Raw genomic sequence first — 25,311 nt, forward strand, 5'->3', positions numbered from 1 at the left:
CACTGCCCCTGAATGTGAGCAGATACAACATGGACACACACAGTGCATACACACACGTGAACACATAGGTGCATACAAACACACATATCACGTACACATTGCACACATGCATAGTCATAAGGACACAGCACATGCATGCATATATATATATATATATATATATATATATATATATACACACACACACACAGACACACACAAGAAGACATATCACATACTACTCATGTGTATATACACCATGAAGACACACCACATACATGTACAAACAGGTGCAACACATAGAAACATGTCACACACCCTTTGTTCATGTGCACGTCCACAAAGGAGACTCATGAATACAGAAACACATGTGTACTCAAACACAAGTACATCTGGCATACCCATGCACAAACATGTACATATGTAGACACATGGGTACATGCACACACAATAACATGAACACACACACATGGATATATGCACACACAACAGAAACATGCATGCACACATACTCACATGCAGAACCAAAAGCTACAAAGTCTCAGGGACCTTTTCTTTCTATGTGAAAGACCCATCACAAAGTAAGCTCCTAATACATGCTCCATCATTTATTCATTCAGTAAATATTTCTGAACACCAACTACGTGTCAGAAATCGTTTCGGGCACTGTCGATACAGTGGTAACCAGGCATACAGGAGCTCACATCCTGTGTTCCCGGTTAGCAACCCATGCTGTGTGACTTCTGTCATCTCTTCTGATTCCAGCGGTCTTATCTACAACTCTCTGTTTGGGGCTAAATTAGGGATGGAGAGGCAGGTGTTTGTTGTTTTTCTTCTGGCCGAACATGCACCTGAGCTCTAAGAACTTGGGGAGCCTGGTCAAGATTTGCTTATCTTTTATTTGTTTGGTCCTGATGCTGCAATAGGATTGCTCAGTCTCCAGCCTCCTTTACTCCTTTCTTATCCCTCGGTCCCCGAGCAAGGCGGCCAATCAGATTAGGTTTGACCACAGGCAAATCAAGGTGGCTCTGACTCACTCCTTCAAACACAAAGGCACCCACCACACCCTGGTATACACCTACAGCACAGTCCTGACCCGCGTTCCCTAAGGCCCCGTGTCAATAGGGGTCAAGTGTGTGTGGTTAGACCCTGAGATAAGCCCGGGGTGTGGAGGGAGGTCTGAGGTTCTCCGTGGTGCCGCGCTCTGGGCCTCGCTCCTGGCCGGCCTATCCTGGCCAAGGGTGGCGCGCGGGATCGGTTTGGGGCGGCGGGCGGGGCAGCGGGCGCCGCGTGCATGCTGATGAGCGCAGGCCGCGTCACTGCGCACCGGCGCCGTGGTTTCGGGGCGCGCAGGAGTCGGGCGCGCAGGAGCGAGCGGGGCGCGCAGGAGCTGGGCGCGCAGGAGCGAGCGAGGCGCGCAGGAGAGGGACGCAGCAGCCAAGGCCTCGCGCCGCCTCCTGGCCCAAGAAGCTCTCGGCGGGGGGGCCCTGCTGACTATGCGGGCGGTGCCCAGTGCCCGCAGCCCCGGGCGGTTTCTGCGCGCTGGAGAAGGGCGGGTCGCGGCGGCCTGGCGCGTGGAGCCCGCGTGGCGGTGCTGAAAGAACAGCGCCCGCCTTTGCCCGGCCCATGGTCCCCATCGCGGCCGGCCGCGCTCAGGCTCGTGCGGCCCCGGGGCCCCGGGGATGCCCGGAGGGTGAGGCGGCCCGGTCCGAGCCGCGCTCATGGCGGTGGCCAGGAAGATCAAAACTTTGCTGACGGTCAACATCCTGGTGTTCGTGGGCATCATCCTCTTCTCTGTGTACTGCCGCCTGCAGGACCGTTCTGAGGCGCTGGTTCAGGTCGTGCGAGGCGCCGACCGCCGGATGCGCAATCGGCTCTCCAAGGCGAGTGCTCTGGCCGACCGTGAGGCCATCCTGCAGCGCTTGGACCATCTGGAGGAGGTGGTCTACAACCAGCTGAATGGTGAGCCGAGGGTGTCCTGGGATGGAAGGGAGGCAGGATCCTGTGTCAGGACATCACTGTGTCCAGGAGTGGCTGCTCACACCCACCCCACAATATCTTCCAGGGTCCAGGGTAGAAGCTACTCTGGGTCCTGCGGAGGGAATTCAGGAGGTAGCAGGGGGGCTGGGAGGCCTTCATTGGCAGAGGGCAGTGATAGGGTGACTGCACCATCCATTCATCCCGTGAACACTTGGGAACTGTCCCTGCCTCCTCCACAATGACTCCAAACTTACTACCCAAGAGAAGTCAAACTTCTCAAGGAAGAGCCTCTAAGGAGCTGGCAGGAGGGCAGTGAGGGGCTCAGGCAATGCCTAGATGCACAGTGAGACGAACAGATTGTGCCTAGGTTCACAGCCAGGGACCAGGGGTATCTTACAGAGCTGTGAGGGGAGAGGTGACATCTAGGCCCATAGCAAGGACCCAGGGAATCTTTCCAACTGTGGGTTTAGATTGGACTCACTCCTTCCTCCCTGGAGAAACGGGAGGAGGAGGTGACTGCTGCCCTTCTAAAGTGGCTGATCCCATCTTCCTCACTGCAGGGCACAGAGGGTTCCTGTCTATTGAAGTTGTGACCTCTGGCCTGGATAGCCCTCTTTCAAGGATGCTCAGGGTTCCTGCAGAAAGTTTTGTTGTGGGAGAAGTGTAAGACAGCACAGGTGCTGTGTGGACAGATGGGGTCAAGTGTCAGGCAGGGACACATCAGAGCCAAGTGCTCACATAGACTGAGGTCACAGTGCCTGGGAAACCCTGAGGCATGAGAGTCTCTGCTTCTGGTGGCCTCTTTGCCTTTCCATGATGGGGGCGGGGCTCAACTGGGTCACGGCAGGTCGCAGTAGATGGGGGTAGCTGTTGCATGTTGAGTGCAAGATGAATACATCATCTCTGTCCCCAAGGACAACTCTGTTAGGTTTCAGGAAAGAGACAGTTGGTGAAAGCCTGCAGCACCATCAGGTTTCTTCTCTTCTGTGTGGCTCTTGGAAGAAGCAGCCCTAGAAAACCTCTTTCTGCAAGTGCTAGGAGCTAGCTTCAGTAGGCACTGCCTACTGGGCATCTTCAGCAGGGCTCAGGTCATAAGTTCCCTGCTTGCTGTGAAAGGTGTCACCTGGGGACTCCTGAGAGAACAGAGTTCCAGACGTAACTCTGAGCACAGCCCAGAGGGGCCAGGTGCCACCTGGGGATACAGGCAGCTCACGTGATAACAAAACCCTAACTTCCTGAGGGGTTTCTCACCACCCACGGAACTCCTGGAACCCATGGCAGTCCTGACCAGCTCTGTGGCTTCTCAGCCATTCAGCTGAAGGCAGAGAGGAAGAAAGTTGAGTTGGAGCGGTGGCTTGGCCACGCCGCCAGTGTGATTCATCTTCTGGAAGACTCTGGGCCCCGTAATAGCACGGAGCTTTATTGAAGTGTATTTGCCAGGGTGTTATGGTCTGTTTTATGGGGTGAACCAGAGGGTTATATAAAAACATTGGCACCATTTGAGCTTGTGTAACATCATGCTGGCGAGCCAGCCTCATGAGCTGTTTCCGTCCCCAGTTCCCCAAGGACAAGAGGGGCCAGTATTTGGTGGAAGGAAAAGCTGGGGCCCTCGGTCGACTTTCTTGATATTGACATGGATAGAATGAAGTTCCTTCCTCTGGACTCTCTCCTCCCTGCTCCTCTGCTCCTTCCAGCTTCTTCCTGCCTCTCATCCTTTCCCCGCCCCCTTTTCTTCACCTGTCCTGTATGCCTTTCCTCCACCCTCAGTAAGCCCCTCCCCCTTGCTCCTTGGCTCCTCCAGTTTCCCTTTCTCCCCTCTCTGTGCTGAGACAGCGATGCCTTCCTCTGATTCATATGCTTAGCAGAGTCTAATCACTCAATATTTGCCCTAGGAGATAAGCAAAGCCCAAGTCTAGCATTGGTCGCAGGTGGGTTCCCAGCGGGGGAGAGCACAGAGTTTTCAGGGACTGACTGTTTAAGTGAAGCCATTTAGGCACACTTACCCCACTCCGGGCTTGGTTCAAAGCCTCTGATTGAGGGAATGGAGGAGAACCATGAGAGCTTCCTGGAAGAGGCAAGTTGCTCTCCCTGTTGCAGCTTGTTCTATTTTAGATCCTAGAGATGTGGGCTTGATTCCCCGAGGGTTTCTACCTGGAACTTATCTCAGTGGCATTTAAACACTAAGAGAGCGCAATTGCTTACATCTGCCTGGACTCTCCGTTTGAACTCTCTCTTGGCTGGAAGGATGACGAGGAGTCCTGGGGAGCAAGGGGTGTCTTCCTTTGAGTCAGGGGGTGCAGGAGGGTGCTTTGTTGGGGGTGAGTATGCCATTCTCCTCATTCTCTTTGGCCCCATGACCTCATGACATGTCTTATTGACTCTGGCAGCACCCCTGTGCAGTGTAGACTCAGGCTCATAGGACTGGGAGGAAGCATTTTGTGGGAAAGGGTGAGCGGTCCCTCTCAGATGTGCTTGAGAATTGCTTCTAAATCCAGCGCTCAAGGCAAGAAAAAATGTTTATGGGAAAAACTCATCCTCCGAATACCTTAAATTGCACATAAAGCCCAGTGCCCATGGCTGTGTGAGCAGCTGGCCCAGACTCTCAGGAACTGTAAATTTGAAATCCTCCAAGCTTGGTGCTGCTTCCAATCTGATGCCAGGAATTCAACCCTTTTCCCCTAGTGATTGGGGGTGGGTGGGAATTCAGGCTTTTGTCTGTACTGGGCTTGCCCCTCTGAGTCTGTGAAGCCCCAGCAGAGTGGAGGAACAGCTCTCCTCTACTACTGAAATCTCCATATAGTGAAGGGAACCATTTGGTTCAGTGTCTCACACCCTGGGGGGCTGGGCTCTGCCCCAAATTCAGAGGTGGTCCCCTTTCCTTATGTGCCTGATGACCTGAGAAAGAACACATGGAAGGGTAAGTGCTTGTTCTTGAGGGGTCATTGCTAAGATCAGAGCACATGTGTTTGTTATTCCCTCCAATTTGTGCTGCTCCAGCCCACGTGTGTTCACCATGCCTTACGGTTGGCAACATTCACAGCTGTGGTCAGCCTTATGGTTGGGACAGAAAAACTAGGAGCTGGGAAGTGAATGACTTGCCAGGGTTGTATAGGAAGTTGGTGGCGGCAGCAGCTTGGAGAACGAGCAGGACCTGCATTTCTGATATCATCACAAAGTCAAGTTAAAAACCAACCAGAAGATCTTAATGTGGGCCCCAGATGCTGGCCATTGACGTCCTGGCACAGGTGGCATCTATCTACTTTATAAATACTTGCTCGCCCTTCTCTGGGCTGCTGGTCTAGTTCTCCTGACCAAGTACTTGCCTGCCTCTTCCACTGCCCTCTACACCTGTGAAGACTGGTATTCTTTGGTCTCCTCCTCCTCCTTTGGTGTTTTAGAGACAGGGTCTCTCTACTGTGTAGCCCCAGATGTCCTGTTTCTCTGTTGTGTACACCAGGCTGGCCTTGAACTCTCCGAGATCCACCTGCCCTTTGCCTCCTGAGTGCTGGGATTAAAGGAATGTGCCACTATGCCCACCTCCCTTGATCCCCTTGTCTGTGTTTCCATCTCTAGGGCCTAACACCCTGGCAGGTAGCACACCCATATATATTTGAGTAAATGGGCATTTCTCTGAGCTACCCATTGCTTTTGATAAAATAAGTTTTATTTTTTTAAGGCAGTTTCTCTCTACATAACACTGGCCTCCTTGGAACTCCATGTATACCAGGCTGGCCTCAAACTCACAGAGATCCACCCGTCTCTGCCTCCTGAGTACTGAGATCAAAGGCGTGTGCTACCACACTCGGCTGAGAATAAAGTTATTTTAGGCCATCGTATTCCACTGCCATGCTTGTTGGCAGACGTGCTGGGTGAAAAGTGTTGTGGAAAGTCACACACTGTTGCACAGCTGTCAGAGGAAGCAGCTCGAGTGAAGGCGATTCGGGGAATGTGGAGTGAGCCATGCTGCAGGAGCGTGATTGTTCTCATGCTGCGACCCTGGGTTACTCAGCTCTTGTCTGTTTCCTGCCGAGAAGTGTCCTGCAGCCTAATCCCAGTGTGCACAGCTTCAGAAGTAGGTTTCAGAAGCCCTCATCTAGGGTTAAGATGGAGGGGCTGGAGGCCAGGTGGGAAAATTGAGGCAACTGTCAAAGGGCATGAGTTCTGAGTTGCCTTCATGGCAGCAAGGCCAGGACTACTGGGAAGCACCAGTCCTCCCAGCCATTGTGCTGGACACATTGAATTACCATCCACAAAGGCCTTTCAGAGCTGGAAAAGAGGCCAGAGGGAAGAGGGAAGGAAGGCGTGGCTGGGAGGAATGTTGAGTAATGGTGTGGCTTTCCCTTGTAATTTTTGGTTTCAGAGAAGTGAGGACTGAGCCTGAGGCAGGGTGTTGAGTTAGGGATGGCTTGATGCTATGGCTGGGGAATGTGGCAGCTCACCACCTGCCGCTGTGTCAGGTGTGACAGGACGTGCCTCAGATCTCTGTCCTCCCAATGGCTGGCCATGTGCTCAAGAGTGCATCTGTGTCCTTAGAATGCTAGCCGAGCACGGTGAGCGCATCTCTTGGATGTCCCTACAGGGGTAGCCTATCTCTGTTATGCAGGTGACCAAAGACAGGTGGCAACAGTATGGGGCTGAACCTGGGGATTGGCTTCGTCTCCCTTGGCAGGTCCAGCATACATCCCTCTTGAGCCTCTGACTATGCAGGGGTCTTAGCTTCCAGAAAGAGGCCCCTTTGGAACTTTTCTGCACACTGGAGAAAAAAAACACACACACACACACACAAAGGATGTCCCATTTGCAAGGAACATGATTGCTGGCAGAAGGGTTCTTGTTCCCCAGCAAGTTATATTTCTCAAAATGGCTCACTTCCAGTTCCAGGTGACCTTCTCGGCTCAAGCACACTGGTTTTTACCCTTCTCAGAGTGTATGGTCCTACATGGCCCACGGAAGTGGCAAGAGTGATGGCAGCTGCGGAAACAGCAACAGTTGGTTGGATTGGCTGGCCTCCACCTACCCTTCCTCCTTTTACAGCCTTCCTACTTCTGACAAATAACTACAAACAGTGGCGAAACAGTGACTGTCCCGCTGGAGTATTGCCCAGGCTCCATAGCTGGGCAGCTCAGTGTGTGTGATGGCTGCCGTTCTGTCTATGCTATGCATAACTCTTAGAGCATCTTTGGTTATGGTTTTGGTTATAGTTTCTTCAGTTGGAAGAAATTTGGCTCTACTTTGCTCCTCCCAGATGGGCTGCATAGTCTTCTGGGTACTGGTCTTCATCAGAGATACTGACTACACCTGACCATAGTTGTGTGGGGCCCCTGAGTTTCCTTCCACACGACAAGCAACTATGTGTCGTGAAGCTGGAGCACACTACCATGCTAATTCCCTGTGAGCAGTGGACCTACTCTGGCTGAGTCTGGGGCCGCAATCTACAAAGATATGGGGTAGGGAGGAGGGGCAAACTTGTAGGGAAGCACTCACAGGTGGTGGCTCCGGCCTCAGGGTGTGCTGGGGTGGAATGAATATCTTTACAATCTGGCTTGCAATCAACATATTTCGGTCTGTCACAGATACACTACAGAATTGTAAAAGATGGTTTATCATTCGTTGGTTGGAAACTGAATAAAATAAGCCCCTGTGAATTCCTTTACCATATCTGCCTCCACAGACATGCAGATGAGGGCTGAAGTGGTTAGGAGTACTGACTGCTCTTCGAAAGAGTCAGGGTTTAATTTTCAGCACCCGTATGGTGACTCACAACCATCTGTAACTCCAGTTCTAGGGCCTCCATTGGCACTATAGGCAAGTGGTGCACAGACATACATGCAGGTAAAACGCTCATACACATTAAAAAAAAAATCCCTCAAAGAAATGCAAGCGGGTTCTGGGTCTCAAGACTAGCTCATCAACCTCACTCTGTCTCAGAAAAACAATGCCCTGAGAGGAAAGAACAGGGTAGCTACCAGAAGGAAGAGGTAAGGTCCACTGAGGGTGGCAGAGGTCATCATCCTCCCATTTGCTGAGCAGGGTCCTTGACCTCTATGAAGATGAGTGTGACCCTTTAAAGCCTTTTCAGAAGAAGGAGAGACTTGCTTTACATTTCATTTCAAAGGTTTTTCGGAGGAAGACAGCATGTATCTAGCACGTGGCAAAGTGGTCATTAGCACCATTCCTGTGCTCTCTGCTGCCCCTCCTCTATGGAGCATCCCAGGATTGCTCAGTGGTTCTTATTCTGTAGCCCTTACTGACCAAGCAAACAGATCCTTGTTCCATGGGATGTGCAGACTGGCAAAGGACAAGGACACCTTGTGGAGATATGTGAGGGAAATACACGAGTGCTTATTCTGGGATCCCTCCAATTTAGGGGCCCTGTGAACCCACCCAATGCTGGCAGGGGCCCGGGCAGACCCAAAACTGTGCTGTAAGTCTCCACACATTCAAAGTACAGCAGACTCTACCTGCAGAAGGTAGTGGCTCTTCTTCTTCTTCTTCTTCTTCTTCTTCTTCTTCTTCTTCTTCTTCTTCTTCTTCTTCTTCTTCTTCTTCTTCTTCTTCTTCTCTTTCTCCTCTTCCTCCTCCTCTTCTTCTTCTGCACCTCTATGGCTGAACAGAGTGACCTCCCAGAAGGGCAGGGTGGCTACAGAGCCCACACTAAAGCTCTTTCAGCAGAGATGGTCTCCAAAGGGAGTGAATGACAGAGTGAGTAGGTGGGTGAGGGACTTAAGATGCCACATGGGTTGAACTGTGTCCTCCAAAATTTACATCCCCCAAGCCTTAGAATGTGGCCTTATGTGGAGAGAGGGTCTTTGCAGATATTGAAGATGAGGTTACGCTGTCTGGGGGGAGCCTAAATCTAATGACATCTGTCTCTATGAGAAGAGAAATAAAGGGGGTGAAGAGACAGCTCAGCAGTTAAGAGCACTTGCTGCTCTTTCAGGGGACTGGAGTTTGGTTCCCAGTGCCCACATCAGGTGGCTCACAGCCGTCTGTAATCCCAGTTTCATGGGATCTGATTCCCTCATCAGGTCCCTGTGGGCACCTGCAAGCAGGAAAACAAGAGAAAGACACAGGAAGTGGCTTATAAGGTCAGAGGCAGAGACAGAGCACTGTGGTTTCAAGCCAAGGGATTCTGGCATCTGCCAGGAACTGAGAAAGGCAAGGCAGCTTCCTTAGAACTTCCACAGGGATAGTTCATTATGCCTGAATCTCAGACTTCTGCACTTCCAACTGCCCCAGATATGGTGTTGTGCTGTGTAGCTGAGGACCTTCACACAAAGGGACAGCTAAGGACTCTAACCGGTAAATGTTTGAACTCAGATGTAAATGAAGGGAAAGTGTGACCTAGGAGCACCCTGGTAAACAGAGTGGGTGTCAGCAGATGCAAAGGACCTGTGGTGTCATGAGGGTCCTAGTGAATAGTGAGGGAGGGGAGTATTGTATAAGGTGTCTTCAGGGAGGCAGGCAGAGCCCATGTTGGTCTCCTTAGTGACTTGTGAGGTCTACAGGTATCAACTGTGCTCCTTGGCTTCTGGGAGGTTCTGGGAGACTCCTTGGAAGGGAGATGACAATAAAAGTTCTTAGAGGGGTGCCTAAATTTCCTATTTTACGCTTTTTTTAGGTGTGTGTGTACACATGTGTGTTTGTGCGTGTGCAGTACCTGCAGAGGCCAAAGAGGGCTTTGGATCTCTTGGAGCTGGAGTTACAGGTGGTTGAGAAGAGCCTGCTATGGATGCTAGGAACTAAACGAGGATCCTCTGAAAGAGCAGAAAGTGCTCTTAACCATTTCTTCAGGCCAGACAACTGGACTTTAGATAGCGTGGTGCTTCTGCCTTCCTGGCTGGTTTTAAAAAGCATCCATTATTTCTCTTGGATTTTTCAGACAAGATGAACTTGACCCAGACAGTGATGCTTTTGTTAATTAGCAGAGGGGAAAGAGCAAGGTTCCCAGGCAGCCCAAGAGCTGGGCTACCCCTCCATCCATGCTGGAGGGTGTTAATCTGGTTCACACAGCCTGTGACATGACCAAGACCCAGTCAGAGCTTCTAAATTCAGTGCCCCAGCCTCAGGGCCTGACTGCTTTGTCCCAGGTGTCCTATGTGTCCAGTTTATTGATTTATGGATTGTGAGATGTTGAATACTGTCCCTGATTCCACCATCTGTCAGAGGCAAGCCCTTCACAGCTGCAACTCCAGCTCTGTCCCCAGGGAAGCCCTGCTTGGCTGAGCTCCCCTATTTTCATTAAAGTGGGGCCATTGACCAGCTGGGTTCCTCTCCAGTTCTATCCGTCCCTGTGGGCATCATCTGCCTCTCTGAGCCTCAGTTTCTTCCCTTGTGAAGTAGATATGAGAGTCTCTCAGGGACTGGAGGAGTTACTGTAGGAAGGAGCCTCACCATGCGTTTTGCAGGGAAGGGACTCTGACACATGCACCCCTGTCATCTGTAAACAGGCAAGTGAATCAGAGTTATAGCATGGCCAACTTCCCAGGCAGAGCCAACAGCAGCACTGTATAGCCTGTTGCAGTTTCCAAGTCTGACCTCCAAGAGGCCATCCCCGTGTGTGTGTGTGTGTGTGTGTGTGTGTGTGTGTGTGTTTAGTTGTGGGGCTATGACTAGCTGTCATTGTTCTACTTTTTAATTTCCCGTTTACTACTATTTTTGACAAACAATACACGATGAAGGTTGTCTTTTGTCGATTTTTTTTTTTTTGAGACAGGGTTTGTCTGTGTAGCCCCCGCTGCCCCAGAACTCACTCTGTAGAGCAGGCTGGCTTACAACTCAGAGAGATCCACCTGCCTCTGCCTCCCAAGTGCTGGGATTACGGGCGTGTGCCGCCACCACCGCCTGGAGCAGGTTGTCTTTCATTGGTAGCAATGCATTACTTATCTAGGAGATAGTGATCAAGAAGTGGAGACCATAAATGGAGTTTTTGATTGTTTACTGCTCTAGAAGAGGGTATGACCTGGAAGAATGTAGTTGATAAGTGAGGTGGGCTAAAGGCTCATGCAATAGTTAACTTTGTTCATTTCAGAGTGTCAGACAATTTATACTCTGAGGGTTAAAAGGAGTCACATGAGTACAATCACAGGACAAGCCACACTGGGCTAAGACATGATTTTCCATAGAGGCATATAAACAAACAATAACCAGTTGAATTGAATAATCTGAAGTGAACTAAATTATATCTGTACACTTGGGAGGGGCATGAAAACATAATCTGTTGCTCAATAAATAAAAGACCCAAGACTGATATTGAGGTTCAAGCTTCAAGCTGAAGATCAGAGAAGCAAAGTAGCTGGCCACTAGCTCTTACTCTATCTCAGAATGAAAAGTAATTTTGGCTCCACCAAACCTCAGACTGTAACCTCTCCTCAGTGTGGCTGGAGAATCCTGAGACTTCAGTGTCTTCTTATCCTCAATGTGGCTGGAGAATGAATCCCTGATCCTGACTACTGAAGACCCTGCCCCTATCTTTAATATCCCTCTAGTTCTGGGATTAAAGTCATGTGACTCCAGGTGCTAAGATCATCTTTGTGTGAGCTGTTTCTCTTTAGGACTGGATCGATCTTGTGTAGATCCTGGGTGGCGTTGGACTCACAGAGATCCGTCTACCTCTTAATCCAGACTCCTAGGATTAAAGGTGTGTACCACCACCATCTAGCTTTTGGCTGCTGGGACTAAAGGTGTGTGTTACCACCACCTGGCTTCTATAGCTTGAGGCTGACTTTACTTTCTGAATCTTCAGGTAAGCTTTAATAAGTCACAAATAATATAACACCACAATAATCCAAGAACAATTTTGTGCTTTTGAAGAAACTGAGGTTACGAGACTCTTGTCTTGGTCTCTTAGGGTTTTCTCACAAGCACTGAGAAATCTCTTCCCACTCTCCGTTCTTGAACTGTGTCCTCACATAGTTAATATAGTTGATAGTTAGTCTTCCAGTGCGAGCTTACCTATTTTTGCCTAATCAAGCACATTATTCACCAAAAATTAGGTCATTATGGTTGGGGTATGTGTGATTTGCAAAGACATTGGTCATATTTTTAAAAAGTATTTTATAAGAATGGTTGTAAAGAGTCAGGGGAAGAATACACGATAACAAGAATGGAGATATAATAGAGGGAGACACTTTTGGTTTACAGAGAAATCAGGCACTAGGGAAATGTCTGGAGATCTACAAAGATGACACCACTATCTCAGCAACGGAGGAGAGTCTACCTCAAATGCCCTCCCCTGACTATGAGATTTATGACAGACTTATATGCTCTCATCCAGCAGCTGGTGGAAGTAGAAGCAGATACCCATAACTAATCACTGATCTGAACTGGAACCCATATGCAGATAGCTGGAATACCAGCATGGGATTGATCCAGACCCAAGGAACATGGGTTTCTGTGAGGAAACCTCGGAAATCTACGGGACCTCCTGTAGAAGCCCAGTATTTATCCCTAGCATAGGTGTGGACTTTGGGAGCCCAGTCCATATAGAGGAATACTCCCTGAGCCAAGACACATGGGGGTGGGCCTAGGCCCTACCCCAAAGGAAACGAAAGACTCTGATGACACCTTATGGAAGGACTCACCATCCAGGGGGAGCAGAGAAGATATGTGACAGATAAGGTTTGGGGGGGCGGGTAGGGGAGGATGGGTGGGAGAAGGGAAATGGGATTGTCATGTAAAACAATCCTGTTTCTAATTCAAATAAAAAAGTTGGAAAGGAAAAAAAGAATGGTTGTAAATAAATCTACCTCCCTGGCTATACCCTTGACTTTTAGAAAAGAGAGACAGAGTTATTTAATTCAAAAGAAGAGTCAGTCTCAGGGAATCTGCTGAATAATATAAACTTGACCAGTTTGCAAAGATTGTACAGAGGGAAGGGAGGAAGGTGGAGTATGGTGACCTTTGGGGCTCCAGCCTGACTGTCCTCCCCGGGGATCTTCAGTGTGACAGACTCTGGGTCTGCCTCCTGGCCAGAGCATCACATGGCTCTCAGACTGATGGAAATAAAGAAGACACTCTGGGTGTTTGGATGCTTGGTGAGGGAGGCAGCACAGGTCAGAGTATCACCTTATCATTGGTGTAGGGAGGATGGTTGGCCACCCTTCCTGCTGGCTGGGTGGGGCCCAGAGTCTACATTTTGGCAGAGTCCCCGTGGCCTACATATTTGCAGTATGAGTGTTCTCTCTACTGCCCTGGGCTGATTGGCTATTATAATGCCAACTCTCTATGAGTGTCTGGTGCAAGGGGCTGAACCCTTGGGCCCAGGAGGGAATTGGATGGCTCTCAACTTTGTCACAGAGCATGAAAGGAATGCACAGCAACTGTCAGGCCCCACAGCGTTGCTTTCTGGGTCAGGGCCTCCTGGAGCCTACAGCATGGATTGTGGAAGCTCTGACTGACTAATCAGCCCTGGACCTAGCCCACAAGACTCTGTTGGATGCCTCAGCTTCTGGTGGTGTGCTTTGAAATACATATGCCAAGTACAAATGTTCTTTACAATGCTGCCTCCCCAGGCCTTGATGTTGTGCCAGGGAAATAATGAGGCCCCTGTCCCAGGAAATCCCAGATACCCCTCCAGGCTCCCTGCTCCATAGTCATGGAGCCCAATGACAGCTGCTTCCTGCTGGGTGTCCCTGCTCTCTTTAGGAGGGGTCTGAGCTCCTGGAGGAGGGTGGGGACAAGGCTGCACTTAAGAGGACACAGGGCCTATCTGACTGTAGGCCTTGGGGTCACATGGCTTTCAACTTCCAGAGAGGAAGGCATTTTAATTCAAGTTTAGCAAACCACCAGATCTGAGGTACAGCACTGATGCTTTGCATTGAGTTAATGCTTTTGGTAGATGTACATGACACACTGTGCTCTTCATCACATGCTAATGGAGCCCATGAAATCATGAGATCACTGCTCCTGGTCTGAGGGCATACATGAATGCAAAGTTGTGTGGTGGGGGCACCTGATACGTGCATTGGTGCCTCTCGGGCACTGCTCTCCATGAAGCTTGTCTCTGGGGGCGGGAGGGGGCTCTTGCTCTCCCTCTGTGAGCTCTTTGGGCCCTAGTATCAGTTCTGGTGCTCAGTGTTACCCCTGAGCCAGCTCATCCTGAGAGAGTTGATGGGGAGAGCCATTCTGCCCATGTGCCAGTGCTTCTGAGAAAGCAGGGCTGAGGGAACAAGGCAGGGTGGCCACATGGCAGAGACTGGCCCAGCAAGCACCCTGTGACTTTCAAATGGGATACTATGCAGGTATCAAATCTGGATGACTAGCTGAGCCCATTTCTTTCATTAAACCCAATAAATTCTCATTCAAAATTCTATACAACCAATCAGAGTAAATCCTGAGAAGATTCATATAGTATATTTTGTTCACAATGCACAACCTTGGTTGTAGTATTGGTTCTGCGTATCCTCCTGAGGATGCATGCAGCAGGTCTACTGGAGCCTGTTCTGTCACCTTCTCACCTCATCGTGCCTCTGTGGGTGGCCCTGACTAGATGAGTTCCATGCTGGGAAGGTGTACTTCATCTGATTTATCTTTCTACAATGCCCATTGTCCAGTGTGCTCTTGGCCATGCTGCGGTGCAAGGTGCTGCCCTGAGGAAAGTGTGCCAAGAGCTCCATAGTCCCCATGTCTTGGTGAGGGCTAGAAAAGCAGAGAGAGAAGAGGGTGTGCCTTTTGGGTCTAGTGCCTGGTATAGACTCAGACCCAGGTGTGAGCAAGACTGGTTTATGGAAACCCAGGGACTGGTCATTTTCCTGGGCCCTAGAGTTGCCACCTGCTTATCTTTATAGTCAGCAGCCTGCTGTCTCCATAGACCACCCCATTCCACTTCCAAGGCCCCAAGATCACACTGGGACCCCTGGTCAGTGCAACCAAGAAGGAACCTTTCTCCTCCACTTTCTTTCTCTATGAGTCATCTGTCTCCCTCACCCCCACTCCCAAGTTTTGGGGCAAACGTTCCCAGCTTTGGGGAGGGGCTGCTACTGTGTTGTCCAGTAAGTGACAGATACAGACTGCTCAGCAGTGTTCAGTGTCAGGAGAAAGCAGATGAGCAGAAGGCTGATGTAGGGGTGGGAGGTCTTGCCATTTTCATTGATACCCAGATCCTGGGGCAACAGTGCTCAAGGAGTGTCCAGGAAAGGGCAGTATGATCAGTGGGGACCAGATTATGGGGACATTGAGTCTGTATTTTCTTTCTAATGCTGTTAGAGTCAGGAAGCATTTGGGCCAGAGCAGAGTGTGTAATGCTGTGTATGGTATTTGTGTACTGTTTGCAGTATGGGTGGACTACATCCCTGGTCTTACTCTGTAGATTTTAATTCATCTCATCCCTCAGTTGTGAAAACTCCAATGCTCTCCCTGACAACAGACACTCCTCCTGACCAGTGGCTAAAGGGCATATACCTTTAAGATGGAAAGAGGCAGTATGCATTGGATATTGGCTGGGGCTGCTGGGAGAGACCAGACATTTGATAAGACAAGAGGATCCAGGATTGAGGTCCCTGTCCTTAGTTGGGGACAGGAGCAAGGATAGGGCCAGGCTCACTAACACCTTGGACAGCTCCCTGATGGAAGGTTGTAGGGTATGGTGCTGATAACATGGGGCTGGGCTTTCTCCTAAGATTTTCCATTTTCCCAGGCCTGGGCTGAGGCTGAGAACTGTAATTTACCTTCCTCTCCTTCCCTCTCTCTATTTAGAGGTATCTTTGATGGATACCTCTAAATAGAGGTAAACTAGATGGTTTGTTTTTTAAATTTTCAGTTTTGGGTTTTTTGTTTTTTGGGTTTTTATTTGGAGGGGATGAAACAGAGTTTCTCCGTGTAGTCTGGTGTAGCCTGGAACTCTGTAGACCAGGCTAGCCTTCAACTTAGAAATCTACCTGCCTCTGCCTCCTGAGTGCTAGGATTAAGAGCATTTGCCATCATGTCTGACTAGACAGTTTTGTTGTTGTTGTTGTTTTCCCCCAAGACAGCGTTTCTCTGTGTAACAGTCCTGGCTGTCCTGGAACTCGCTTTGTAGACCAGGCTGGCCTCAAACTCAAAGATCTGCCTGCCTCTGCCCTGAGTGCTGGGATTAAGCGCATGTGCCACCACTCCCAGCTTTATTTGTTTTATTGGTGTTTTACTTACATGTGTATCTGTGTGAGAGTGTCAGATCCCCTGGAACTGGAGTTACAGACAGTTGTGAGCTTCCATGTGGGTTCTGGGAATTGAACCCAGTTCCTCTGGAAGAGCAGCCAGTGCTTTAAACCACTGAGCCATCTCCCTAACCCCCTACACTAGACAGTCGTTTTTGTTTTTGTTTGTTTGTTTGTTTTGAGACAGGGTTTCTCTATATTGCTTTGGAGCCTGTCCTGGAACTCTGTAGACCAGGCTGGCCTCGAACTCACAGAGATCCACCTGCCTCTACCTCCTGAGTACTGGGATTAAAGGTGTGTACCACCAATGCCTGGCCACTAGACAGTTTTTTAAAGTATGTGTTTGAATGCATGTTTCCTTTCAAGTAGGGATGTTGCAGAATGTGCCATATGCTCAGGTTGGAACGTTGTATATTGGACTAAGACCACCAGTCTACAAGGTGGTGAAGTGTGGTCTTTTTAAAATTAATTTCTTATTATTTTATATGTATGGGTGCTTTTTCTGTGTGTATGTCCATACATCATTTACATGCCTGGTGATGCCAGAAGAGGGCATTGGTTTGTCTGGAACTAGAGTTATAGATGGTTGTGAGATGTGTGTGCTGGGAACTGAACCTGGTCTCCTGGAAAAGCAGTAAGTGTTCTTAAATACTGAGCCATTCCTCCAACTCAGGGTCAGCGCTTTTAAGCTGTGGCACTACCTCTTTAAGGCCAGAATCCCAGGGCTGCTGAGCACATCAGACTAACTGCAATTCTGAAGTGGTTTTTTGTTTTTTGTTTTTTCCATGCCTCACAGGTAGGCTCTGCCACTACCAGGCCTTTTCTGAGATGGAGAGAGATGGAACCAAGGACTCAACAGACCTCACTGGTGAGGATGCCTGGACTCTTGGTGACACCATGCCTGGACTCTTGGTGACACCATTCCCAGCATCCTCACTGGTGAGTGCTGGCCCCTTTGGAGAAAATCTTAGGATCAAACCAGCCTCACTTTGCATGTTCCATGTCTCCCACCTCCTCTCAGGTCTGAGTGAGGCCTCAGGGTTAAAGTTAATAATAGACAGCACAAACAAGCAAAATCAAAACCAAGCTACTATAAACACAAAGATGTGTTTGCTCTTTTGGTCTCCACACACATCCAGGACCCAAGGGACCTTATAGATCAGTGATGACAGGGGTGGGATTTGAACCTAGGTGTGACCTCCATACCTCACTGAGCCTGGCCAAGGAGGCATGACCTAGTTGGGTCAGAGCTGGGTGTCATATCTCCTACTTATTACAGTAGGAAGTCAATTTTTATTATTCTTAAATTACATTTGTTTATTGTGTATGTATGTGTGCATGCATGTGCGTGTGGTCACTTACATGTACACATGCAGGTTGGAGAACAACTTGACAGGGTAATTTTCTCCTCCCCCACCTGGGTTCTGGGGATCAAACTCAGGTGAGGCTTAGCAGCAAATGCCTTTACCCTCTAAGTCATCTCACCAGCTCGGAACTGTTTTAATTTTAATATACAATTCAGCCAGTCACTCTGTGCATGTCCCAATCTAAAACCAAGCAAGCCTTGGTTTTATTTTCAAGTAGGCAGTGGCTGGGCTAATTACCACACATTCTGAGAAGGTTGAAGGAATGCCCACTAGTATTCCAGTGTTCAAGCACTTGGCCGTGGCTGGGAACATGGAGGTGATCTTGATTGGCAGGAGTGGACTGCATGATTCCGACAGGATGAATAGTTGGGCTGGCCCTGCCCCTCTGCTTGAACAGCCTCGGTCACATGCCTGATGTCTTTGTTCTTCCGTGTCTTCCTCCGTAACGGGGACAGTGGATGCTCCCAGTGGACGAATGCATGAAACTCGGGGAGCAGTGCCTTGCTTGAGGGGTCTCCTGTCAGAAGAGGTCTGACTCTCACCAGTGTTGGTTATCATTTCCTCAGTGCAGCCATTTCTGCCATTCGCTGTCCACTTGACCTTCTCACCCAACTCCATAGGACCAACTGCATTGTTCTTTAAAAGTAATTCTTAAAAAGATTTATTTATCTTAAGTATATGTGTACCATATGTGTGCAGTGCCTACAGAGACCAGAAGAGGGTGGTGGATCCCCTGGAATAGACAATTGTGAGCTGTCATATGGGTGCTGGAAACCAAGACCCAGATATTATGCAAGAGCAACCAATGATCTTAACCACTGAGCCGTCTCTCCAGCCTGATGATCTTCACAGATGCTTCCATGTAACTAAAAGTCATGAGTTTTGGGGCTTCCACAGGAAGCTGGAGAGGAGGTGGTGGGTGTGAGCCCTGTGTATGCCCTGAGACCAAGGGCAATGCTGAGCTCCTGCAAATTGGCCTTTCTCTGAGAGCCTCCAGGTAAGTATGAGAAGCAGTAGCCCGTGTCACTGTTCTCTGGGGGTAGTGTGCTGTAAGCGGTGTGAAAACCCACAAGCGAGGGATGTTTCAATGATAAGTCAGATGGCTTCATGGAAGGGGAGGCATTTGGTGTTGGCTGGATCTGGGAACAAATTCCATTTGAATGACCTTGGGGAAGTTATTGTCTCTGTTTGAGCATTGGTTTCCATGCCTGTGAAATGTGAGTTACCATTCCCTGTGATAGGACCACATATTTCATTTCTGAGAAATGTTAATGAAGATTTAGAAGAAACAGTTAAAATGGAGGGAGGATGTGGATAAATGGGTAGGATAATTCCAGGCAGTAGATAAATATTGCCTGGTGGGGTGGATGAATGGCTGAGTGAGTGATAGAGGGTTAGATTATATGGGTGGATGGATGAATGAATAGATGGATGTATGAACAGATGGGTGATATCTGTACTGTGATGTACACCACCACATCACTCAGGTGTCACTGTTGAGGTCACCTTAGACCACCCTGTCCTTGCTACCAATGATCATTAGACCCCAACCTGGGGTGATGGGTACTGGTTGCTGTATGTTGAAGCTGTGTGGCATCTGTGGGCTTACAATGTGGAGAAGAACTATGAAACCTGTGTTCCAGGGACTCCAAGTCCCCCCCATCTCTCCTGCAATGTCTCAGTTGAGTGCAGAAGCTCCATGGGAGGAATTATCAGATATATTCTCGGAGGGCATTTCCCAGTTAACTGCCATGCCCTGCAAAATGTTAGTGACCTCATCATTTAAGGATATTGGTCTATGCTATTGACAACTTATTATTAGTTTAGGTCCCCGGGGAATCTTAAAAGACCCAACCATAATGAAACGAGCTATTGTATTTGGAGAGAGTGAATAAAATTGAGGCTGTATGAGAGAGACATTATCTACTAAGGCAAACCAGGGGCTGTCATTATTATCTGTCCTTTGTGATCTTTAAAAATGAACAGCTAGTCACATTAAATCAGTCTGCACTTTTAGGGGAGGGGGTTGAGAGAGAGGAGCAAGGAGTGCTGGAGGGATGTCCTGTTTGTCCCCAGTCTTCTTGATCCACCTACACACTCTACAAGATTGACACCCAAGGTCTCAGAACCACAAGGGAAGCTTTGTATAGATCATGGTAGGTAACGGTGGTCATTTTCCCACTGTAGACAGTGAGGCTCTGCTTGCTGGATGAAGATGGAGACCCCTGGTACTTTTGGGACCCAATGGTAAAATGAGGACTCCTGCCTGAAGTCAGCCTCCATTGCTCCTGTGGGGTTCACTCACAGCGTCTTGTCTGTTTATATGCCTTGTTATATGGGCTGAGGCCATTGTTAGGAGATCAGATTGCAGGCTGAGGATGGAGAGGATTCCCTTGGAGAGGACCAAGGTAGTTTCTCTGGGCTCCTGAGGACTCCTGGGTGGTCCTTTAGTCCATCCTAATGGTCATTCGGTCCAAAACAGTTTCCATATAATGAGGGACACGGAGGTTCCACTCCGCTGATTTCTTCCACTTGAAATGTCAGATTTGTAACATTCAGAGCTCCATCAGGACAAGTACAAGTGCTACACAGCTCTCCTGTCCCACACTCTTGCTGCCTTAGCTCTGGGTCATACTTCATCAGATGTTTAAAATTTTACTTAAAAAATTTAAATGTAGTTATAGGTGTTTGGTCTGCATGTAAGTCTGTGTACTACATGTGTGCCTGGGCCCTCAGAGTCCAGAAGGTGGTGTCGTATCTCCTATAACTGGAGTTAGACATGGTTGTAAGATGCCATGAAGGTTCTGGGAATCAAACCTGGGGCCTCTGGAAGGGTAGCTAGTGCTCTTAACCACTGAGCCATCTCTCCAGCCCTGTTTATTGCTATTTAGAACTGGGTTCTATTGTTTGTTACATCCTTAGTTGTTTTCGTGAGCACATGTTGCTCCGACCTACTGCCACTAGGGGATCCTAGCTAACAATGAGTCCTTTCTCTGGGCTTATGATGGCCCTGAGTATCATGGAAGATGTCAACTGAATCATGGCAGGCTAGGGGAAGCTGTCCTGAGGACCTACTTGTCATACCCACCCTCTTCACTTTCAAGGTCAGCTACCCTCTTTCCCAGAGACCTTTTCTTCTCCTTCTTCCTCTGTGGTGGACTTGTGGCTGGCAGCCTGTGTACTCAAGGCTGTTTCCTCTCTCAGAACATTGGCTGCTGCTGCGGTGACAGATGGAAACCAGTGACTCAAAGAGAAGCAGGGAGCTCCAGAGCCACTCAGCCTTCCAAGTTGAAAATCACAGCCACCCACGAGCCCAGGTACTCTGTGCGGAAGAGGTGGGCTGGCCAAGTGTGAACTGACTTTTCTGGGGGCAGGGAAGTTTTGCTGGGGCTTGGTGGGAACTGGCAGCACTTCTGTTCCTGCGGGGGCTCTTGCCTGGCCAGGAGACACTAGCCGACTTCTTGGCAGGGCCATTGATAAGTTGGCAGTCTGGATTTTTCCTGTGCTGGGATCTTGTCTTCCTTTGCCTTTCTTTCTAAGGGAGAGAATTCAGTCTCTGATTATCAGCGACTACGCGACTTGGGTTCTTTGTCTCACCCGGCTTCAGAACCACAGTTGAAGAGCAGCCCTGCATTGTGGTCTCTCTTTGGCACATGGACTGCAGAGGGAGGTGGATATCTTCCAGGGCTAAGCCCATCTGAATCCCTGCCATGCATTGCATTTAATGTGATCACTTCATGGCTGCTCCAGCCCCAAGCATTGAATCCTGGTTCCAAGCAGGAAAGGGGGCATGGGACTGTGGACAGAAAGCAAAGCTCGCGTGTTAAAGTGATGGGAATACTCTGTAGACATGTCTCTCAGAATGGCATTCAGCAGGACCCATGTAAATGTCAATGACAGCCTATGGTCAGACTCACTTTTGGTTGCCAGGCCCTTGTGGAAGTGAGTGGCCCACCAGAGCCATTTAGACCATTCTGCCGGAAGCAAACAGTGGGTCTGATGGCTAAGAGTACAGGGAGAGACAGAGGCTGCCAGATATCACCACTGGCCCACCACCTGCTCCCACCCCCACCCCACCCCCGCCGCCGCCGCGCCGCCGCCGCCGCCCATTTCTTTAATTCCTTCTTTTCTGGGGCTGGTGTAACAAATGACAAGTCTGCAAGCCACTGAGATGGAGGCACGGGTAGCTTTTCCTCCCCTGACCTTTCTCTTGATGGTTCTAGATATCCAGGGATCCTGGGCTTGCTATCACATTACTTCTCTGTCTACTGGCTGTGCCTGTCATGAGGACACTGGCTGCTAGATTTGGGGTTTCTTAAACCTGAACACTCTCATCTCCACACTCCTACTTAGTGATGCCAACAACAACCCTTTTTGCAGACAAGGCCACATTTCTAGTCTTTGAGGGTTACCTCCATAGTCTAAGGTACAACTTGGGCTCTCAAGCAGCAGCTGGGAGCTGCTCACCGTGGCCTTAGGCAGCCCTCATACAGGTATATCACTGCCCTGCAGCAAGCAGATCCCTGCTACCAGATTGCTGTGTCCCCTGGAGAGGCTGGATGTCCATACTTATACTGAGAACCTACAGGGAAAATTTCTAAGCAGCCTCCACAGCCACCATATACCAATACCTGGCGGATAGGCCTGAAACACTGTTTTTCATCCTCGCAGCTCCCTCCAGCATTGGCTGCTACTCCGTCACACTTCTCTTTCTCTGTAAGCCATTGCTGAAGTAATTGCTCTCCTCAGAGAGCTGCAGGGGCCACCTTGTTCTCTTAGCCCCAGGTCAAAGTTCACAGATCCACAGGAACAGAGGTAACAGGTGATGGTGTTGGTCACCATGCTGCCTGCAGCCACTATCTCTGCTGGCCAGGCCTATAGGAAGTGCTCTCCTCCCAAACACACCAGTCCCGATGCCGCTATTTAAAGGTGCCTTAAGGCTTGGAGTCCTATGAGAGGGACTGCAATCATCAGCATATGGGGTCTGAACACTTACAAAGCTGAAAGGGCATTTGCTTGACCCTGTTGTTCTTGGGCTTGTGGAAATAAATGACCACAACTGAAGGTCTTGGAGTGCAGAAGCCCAAAGTGTTTTACTGATCTAAAACCTTGGAGTCTGGGAGCTGTGCTGCCTCCAGACTCCGGGGCTGGTCTCTCCCTGCCCCTTGCAGTCTTGCATAACCCACCAGCATCCCTACCTCACCTTGTTCTCACATATTCTCTCTGCTGTGTCAGATTTCGAACTACTTACGGCTGCATTCAGCCCCCACCCTCTTTTCCAGTGAAACAGACTTCCCATCTCAACCTGCAGGATTTAATCAGACTGACAAAGTCCCTCTGTGTATAGCCACACACTAATTCCCAGCGTCTAGGACTTAGCCAGCCAAACCCAGTCTGGCACACAGACTTCTATATTCATCCGTTACCCATTTCTTCCAAACCATGCCATGATAGGAACCTATATGTCGATGCTTCTCTTGGAATCTTAGATCGCCTGGTACCCTTGGTGCCAATTCTGGCTGGCAATATTCGGTTAGATCTTAGTGGCCCAGTGTAGCCATCAGCCCCAGTCCTCACTACCACCTGTAGTCCCCAACATGACAGTGAATGACATATTTATCCTGGAATTTCTGCCATAATTTTTCTCAAAGTGCAGCTTGAGGAGGTGTGTAGGAAACTGATTCAATTGCACCTCAACTCCTGAGTCATCCTTTCCTGCCATCCTGCTTCCAAACTGAGTCAGCCCCTTGTGTAAACAGTCTCACGCCCACCCTCTGGCAATGGTGCCACCCCCAGCCATCTTTTGTAATTATAGACTTGTGTTCCTTCCTCCCAGATCACAGGAAAAGAACTTTGAATGATTGTTCTGTAAAGGTGGAATTGGTGCTGCCTTTGCACGTCACTGAGCTGCCTTCAGTGGCTGTGCTGCCATTGAGTTGGATCGGAGTGGAGGCCGTGCAGCTTATCTCACACCAGGGCTGCTCACTGCCTCTGAACCAGAATTAGGACTTGGGCTCTGAGCATGGGGTAGACTGCCCCCCCTGCTGTCATGTGACCTGCCCCCATGGGTCAAGGAGAGGTACAAGTGTGTAGCTCTTCCTGCTCTTGGCCTTTGCTCTGAACACTTGCTTCCCACAGCCAGGGTCAGTTCATGCTCATTTGTACCTAGACAAATTGTCCCCCAGCCCCAGGAGTCATGGTTCACTTCTGTGTCAGGCTGGTCTGTGTCCCTCAGCTCTAATCCACCTGCTAGGAGATGACACCCGAGACTCAGTGACACCTGAAGGCCCATAATACAGAGCTACTCAAAATTCCCCCCTCCATTAACTCATTCATTCATGAGCATGATATGGTGGGGGTGGGGGATGAGGGCTAAGGATTCCAGAAACCAGATGGATGTGGTGGTAGGCATCTGTAATCCCAACATTTAGGAGACTGAGGCAGGAGGATTACAGATTTGAGGATCTTGTCTTTTAAAAAAATGCTTAAGAATTCCACTGTCCAATGACACCAGATGAGTCAGGTCCAGCTCTGTGGTGGGGCTGGGGGCTGGGGGCTTGTTTTCACATTCTTACTAGTGCTTTTCAGACTTCTCTGGATTGGGTTAGTGGTTCAATGGGCTTAGAACCAGGGACATAGGCAGTCATCTGGAACCTCAGCTGTGTGAAGCTCAGGGCCTAAGCCGTCCTCTTCCTCCTCCTCTTCCTCCTCCTCTTCCTCCTCCTCTTCCTCTTCTTCCTCCTCATTTTTCCTCCTCCTTCTTCCTTCTTCCTCCTTCTTCCTTTTTTTCTTCTCCTTTTTTTTTTCCAAGGCAGGGTTTCTCTATGTAGCTTTGTAGATCAGGCTGGTCTCAAACTCACAGAGCTCCGCCTGTCTCTGCCTCCCAAGTGCTGGGATTAAAGGCATGCGCCACCACTACCCAACTTCTCCTCTTCTTGATTTATTTATTTTTCCTCATGTGTGTTTGCCTGTATGTATATATGTGCACCATATGCATGGCTTGTGCCTACAGAGGCCAAGCGAGGGCACTGGAACCCCTGGAACTGGAGTTACTGGAGTTGCAGGCAGTTCTGAGCCGCCATGTGGTTGCTGCATGAACCTGGACCCTCTGCAAAAGTAGCAAGTGCTCTTAACTGCGGAGCTATCTCTTCAGCCTCCTCTGCATCTTCCGACTCAGTGTGCCGGGCTGGGACATGTGTGCATTCCTATCACATTCCCAGGTGACTGCATGCTGTGGGCCTTGGAACCCTATCTCAAGAACCCTGCCTCAGTTGTGAGCTTCTGGCCTGACCTCCTTTTGGACCAGAACCCTAATCATGGCTTCTTGTCACACTGAAGAGCTTGTGGAGAAATGCCCTGTCTCAAAGCCGCATCTGAAACTCAGTTATCTGCCATTATAGCTCTTTGCTCACATCTCCCAGGACCTCTGAGCCTCAGACATCTTCACCCAAGATAGCCAGCAAGGTGAGCCTTGCTTCTGCTGCCTTCATTGCTACTCTGTAATGAGTATCCCCAACACTTATTTTAAAAATATGTGCCTTTTGCCAACATTTGGGCCAAAGCCCCAGAGTCTTCTTGACGCCCAACAAGGGAACTGGGTTCATAGGCAGTTGTAGCGTGAGGTTTTCTTGGCCCATTCATTGACCAATAATAACACAAACATATACATAGAAGGACATTCCCCTTCAGGCAGTTGTCCGGCGAGGCTCCAATGGGGCCTGAGATGAGCTCCTGCCTTAGTGGCAGGGTGATTTCAAACTCACAGAACAAAGTCATCCTGTGAAAGCAACCTCCCGTGGAAATGACCAGGGTCACTTGACTCATACACATGGAAATGGCACTACAGGGCC

The 25,311-nt window shown here is 49.5% G+C and overlaps 1 protein-coding gene across 1 annotated transcript in view; it reads left to right on the top strand.

The window, feature by feature from the left end:
- The first annotated feature begins 1,700 nt into the window (after window positions 1–1,700).
- Window positions 1,701–25,311, top strand: part of Galnt9 (polypeptide N-acetylgalactosaminyltransferase 9) — a 73,853-nt gene continuing 50,242 nt past the window's right edge. The window contains exon 1 of the mRNA XM_027415883.2: window positions 1,701–1,941. Within this exon, the coding sequence (XP_027271684.1) occupies window positions 1,701–1,941 (241 nt within the window). The remainder of the gene's footprint in view (window positions 1,942–25,311) is intronic.

The sequence above is a fragment of the Cricetulus griseus genome, chromosome 4 (assembly GCF_003668045.3).
Source record: "Cricetulus griseus strain 17A/GY chromosome 4, alternate assembly CriGri-PICRH-1.0, whole genome shotgun sequence".
Lineage (NCBI taxonomy): Eukaryota > Metazoa > Chordata > Mammalia > Rodentia > Cricetidae > Cricetulus > Cricetulus griseus.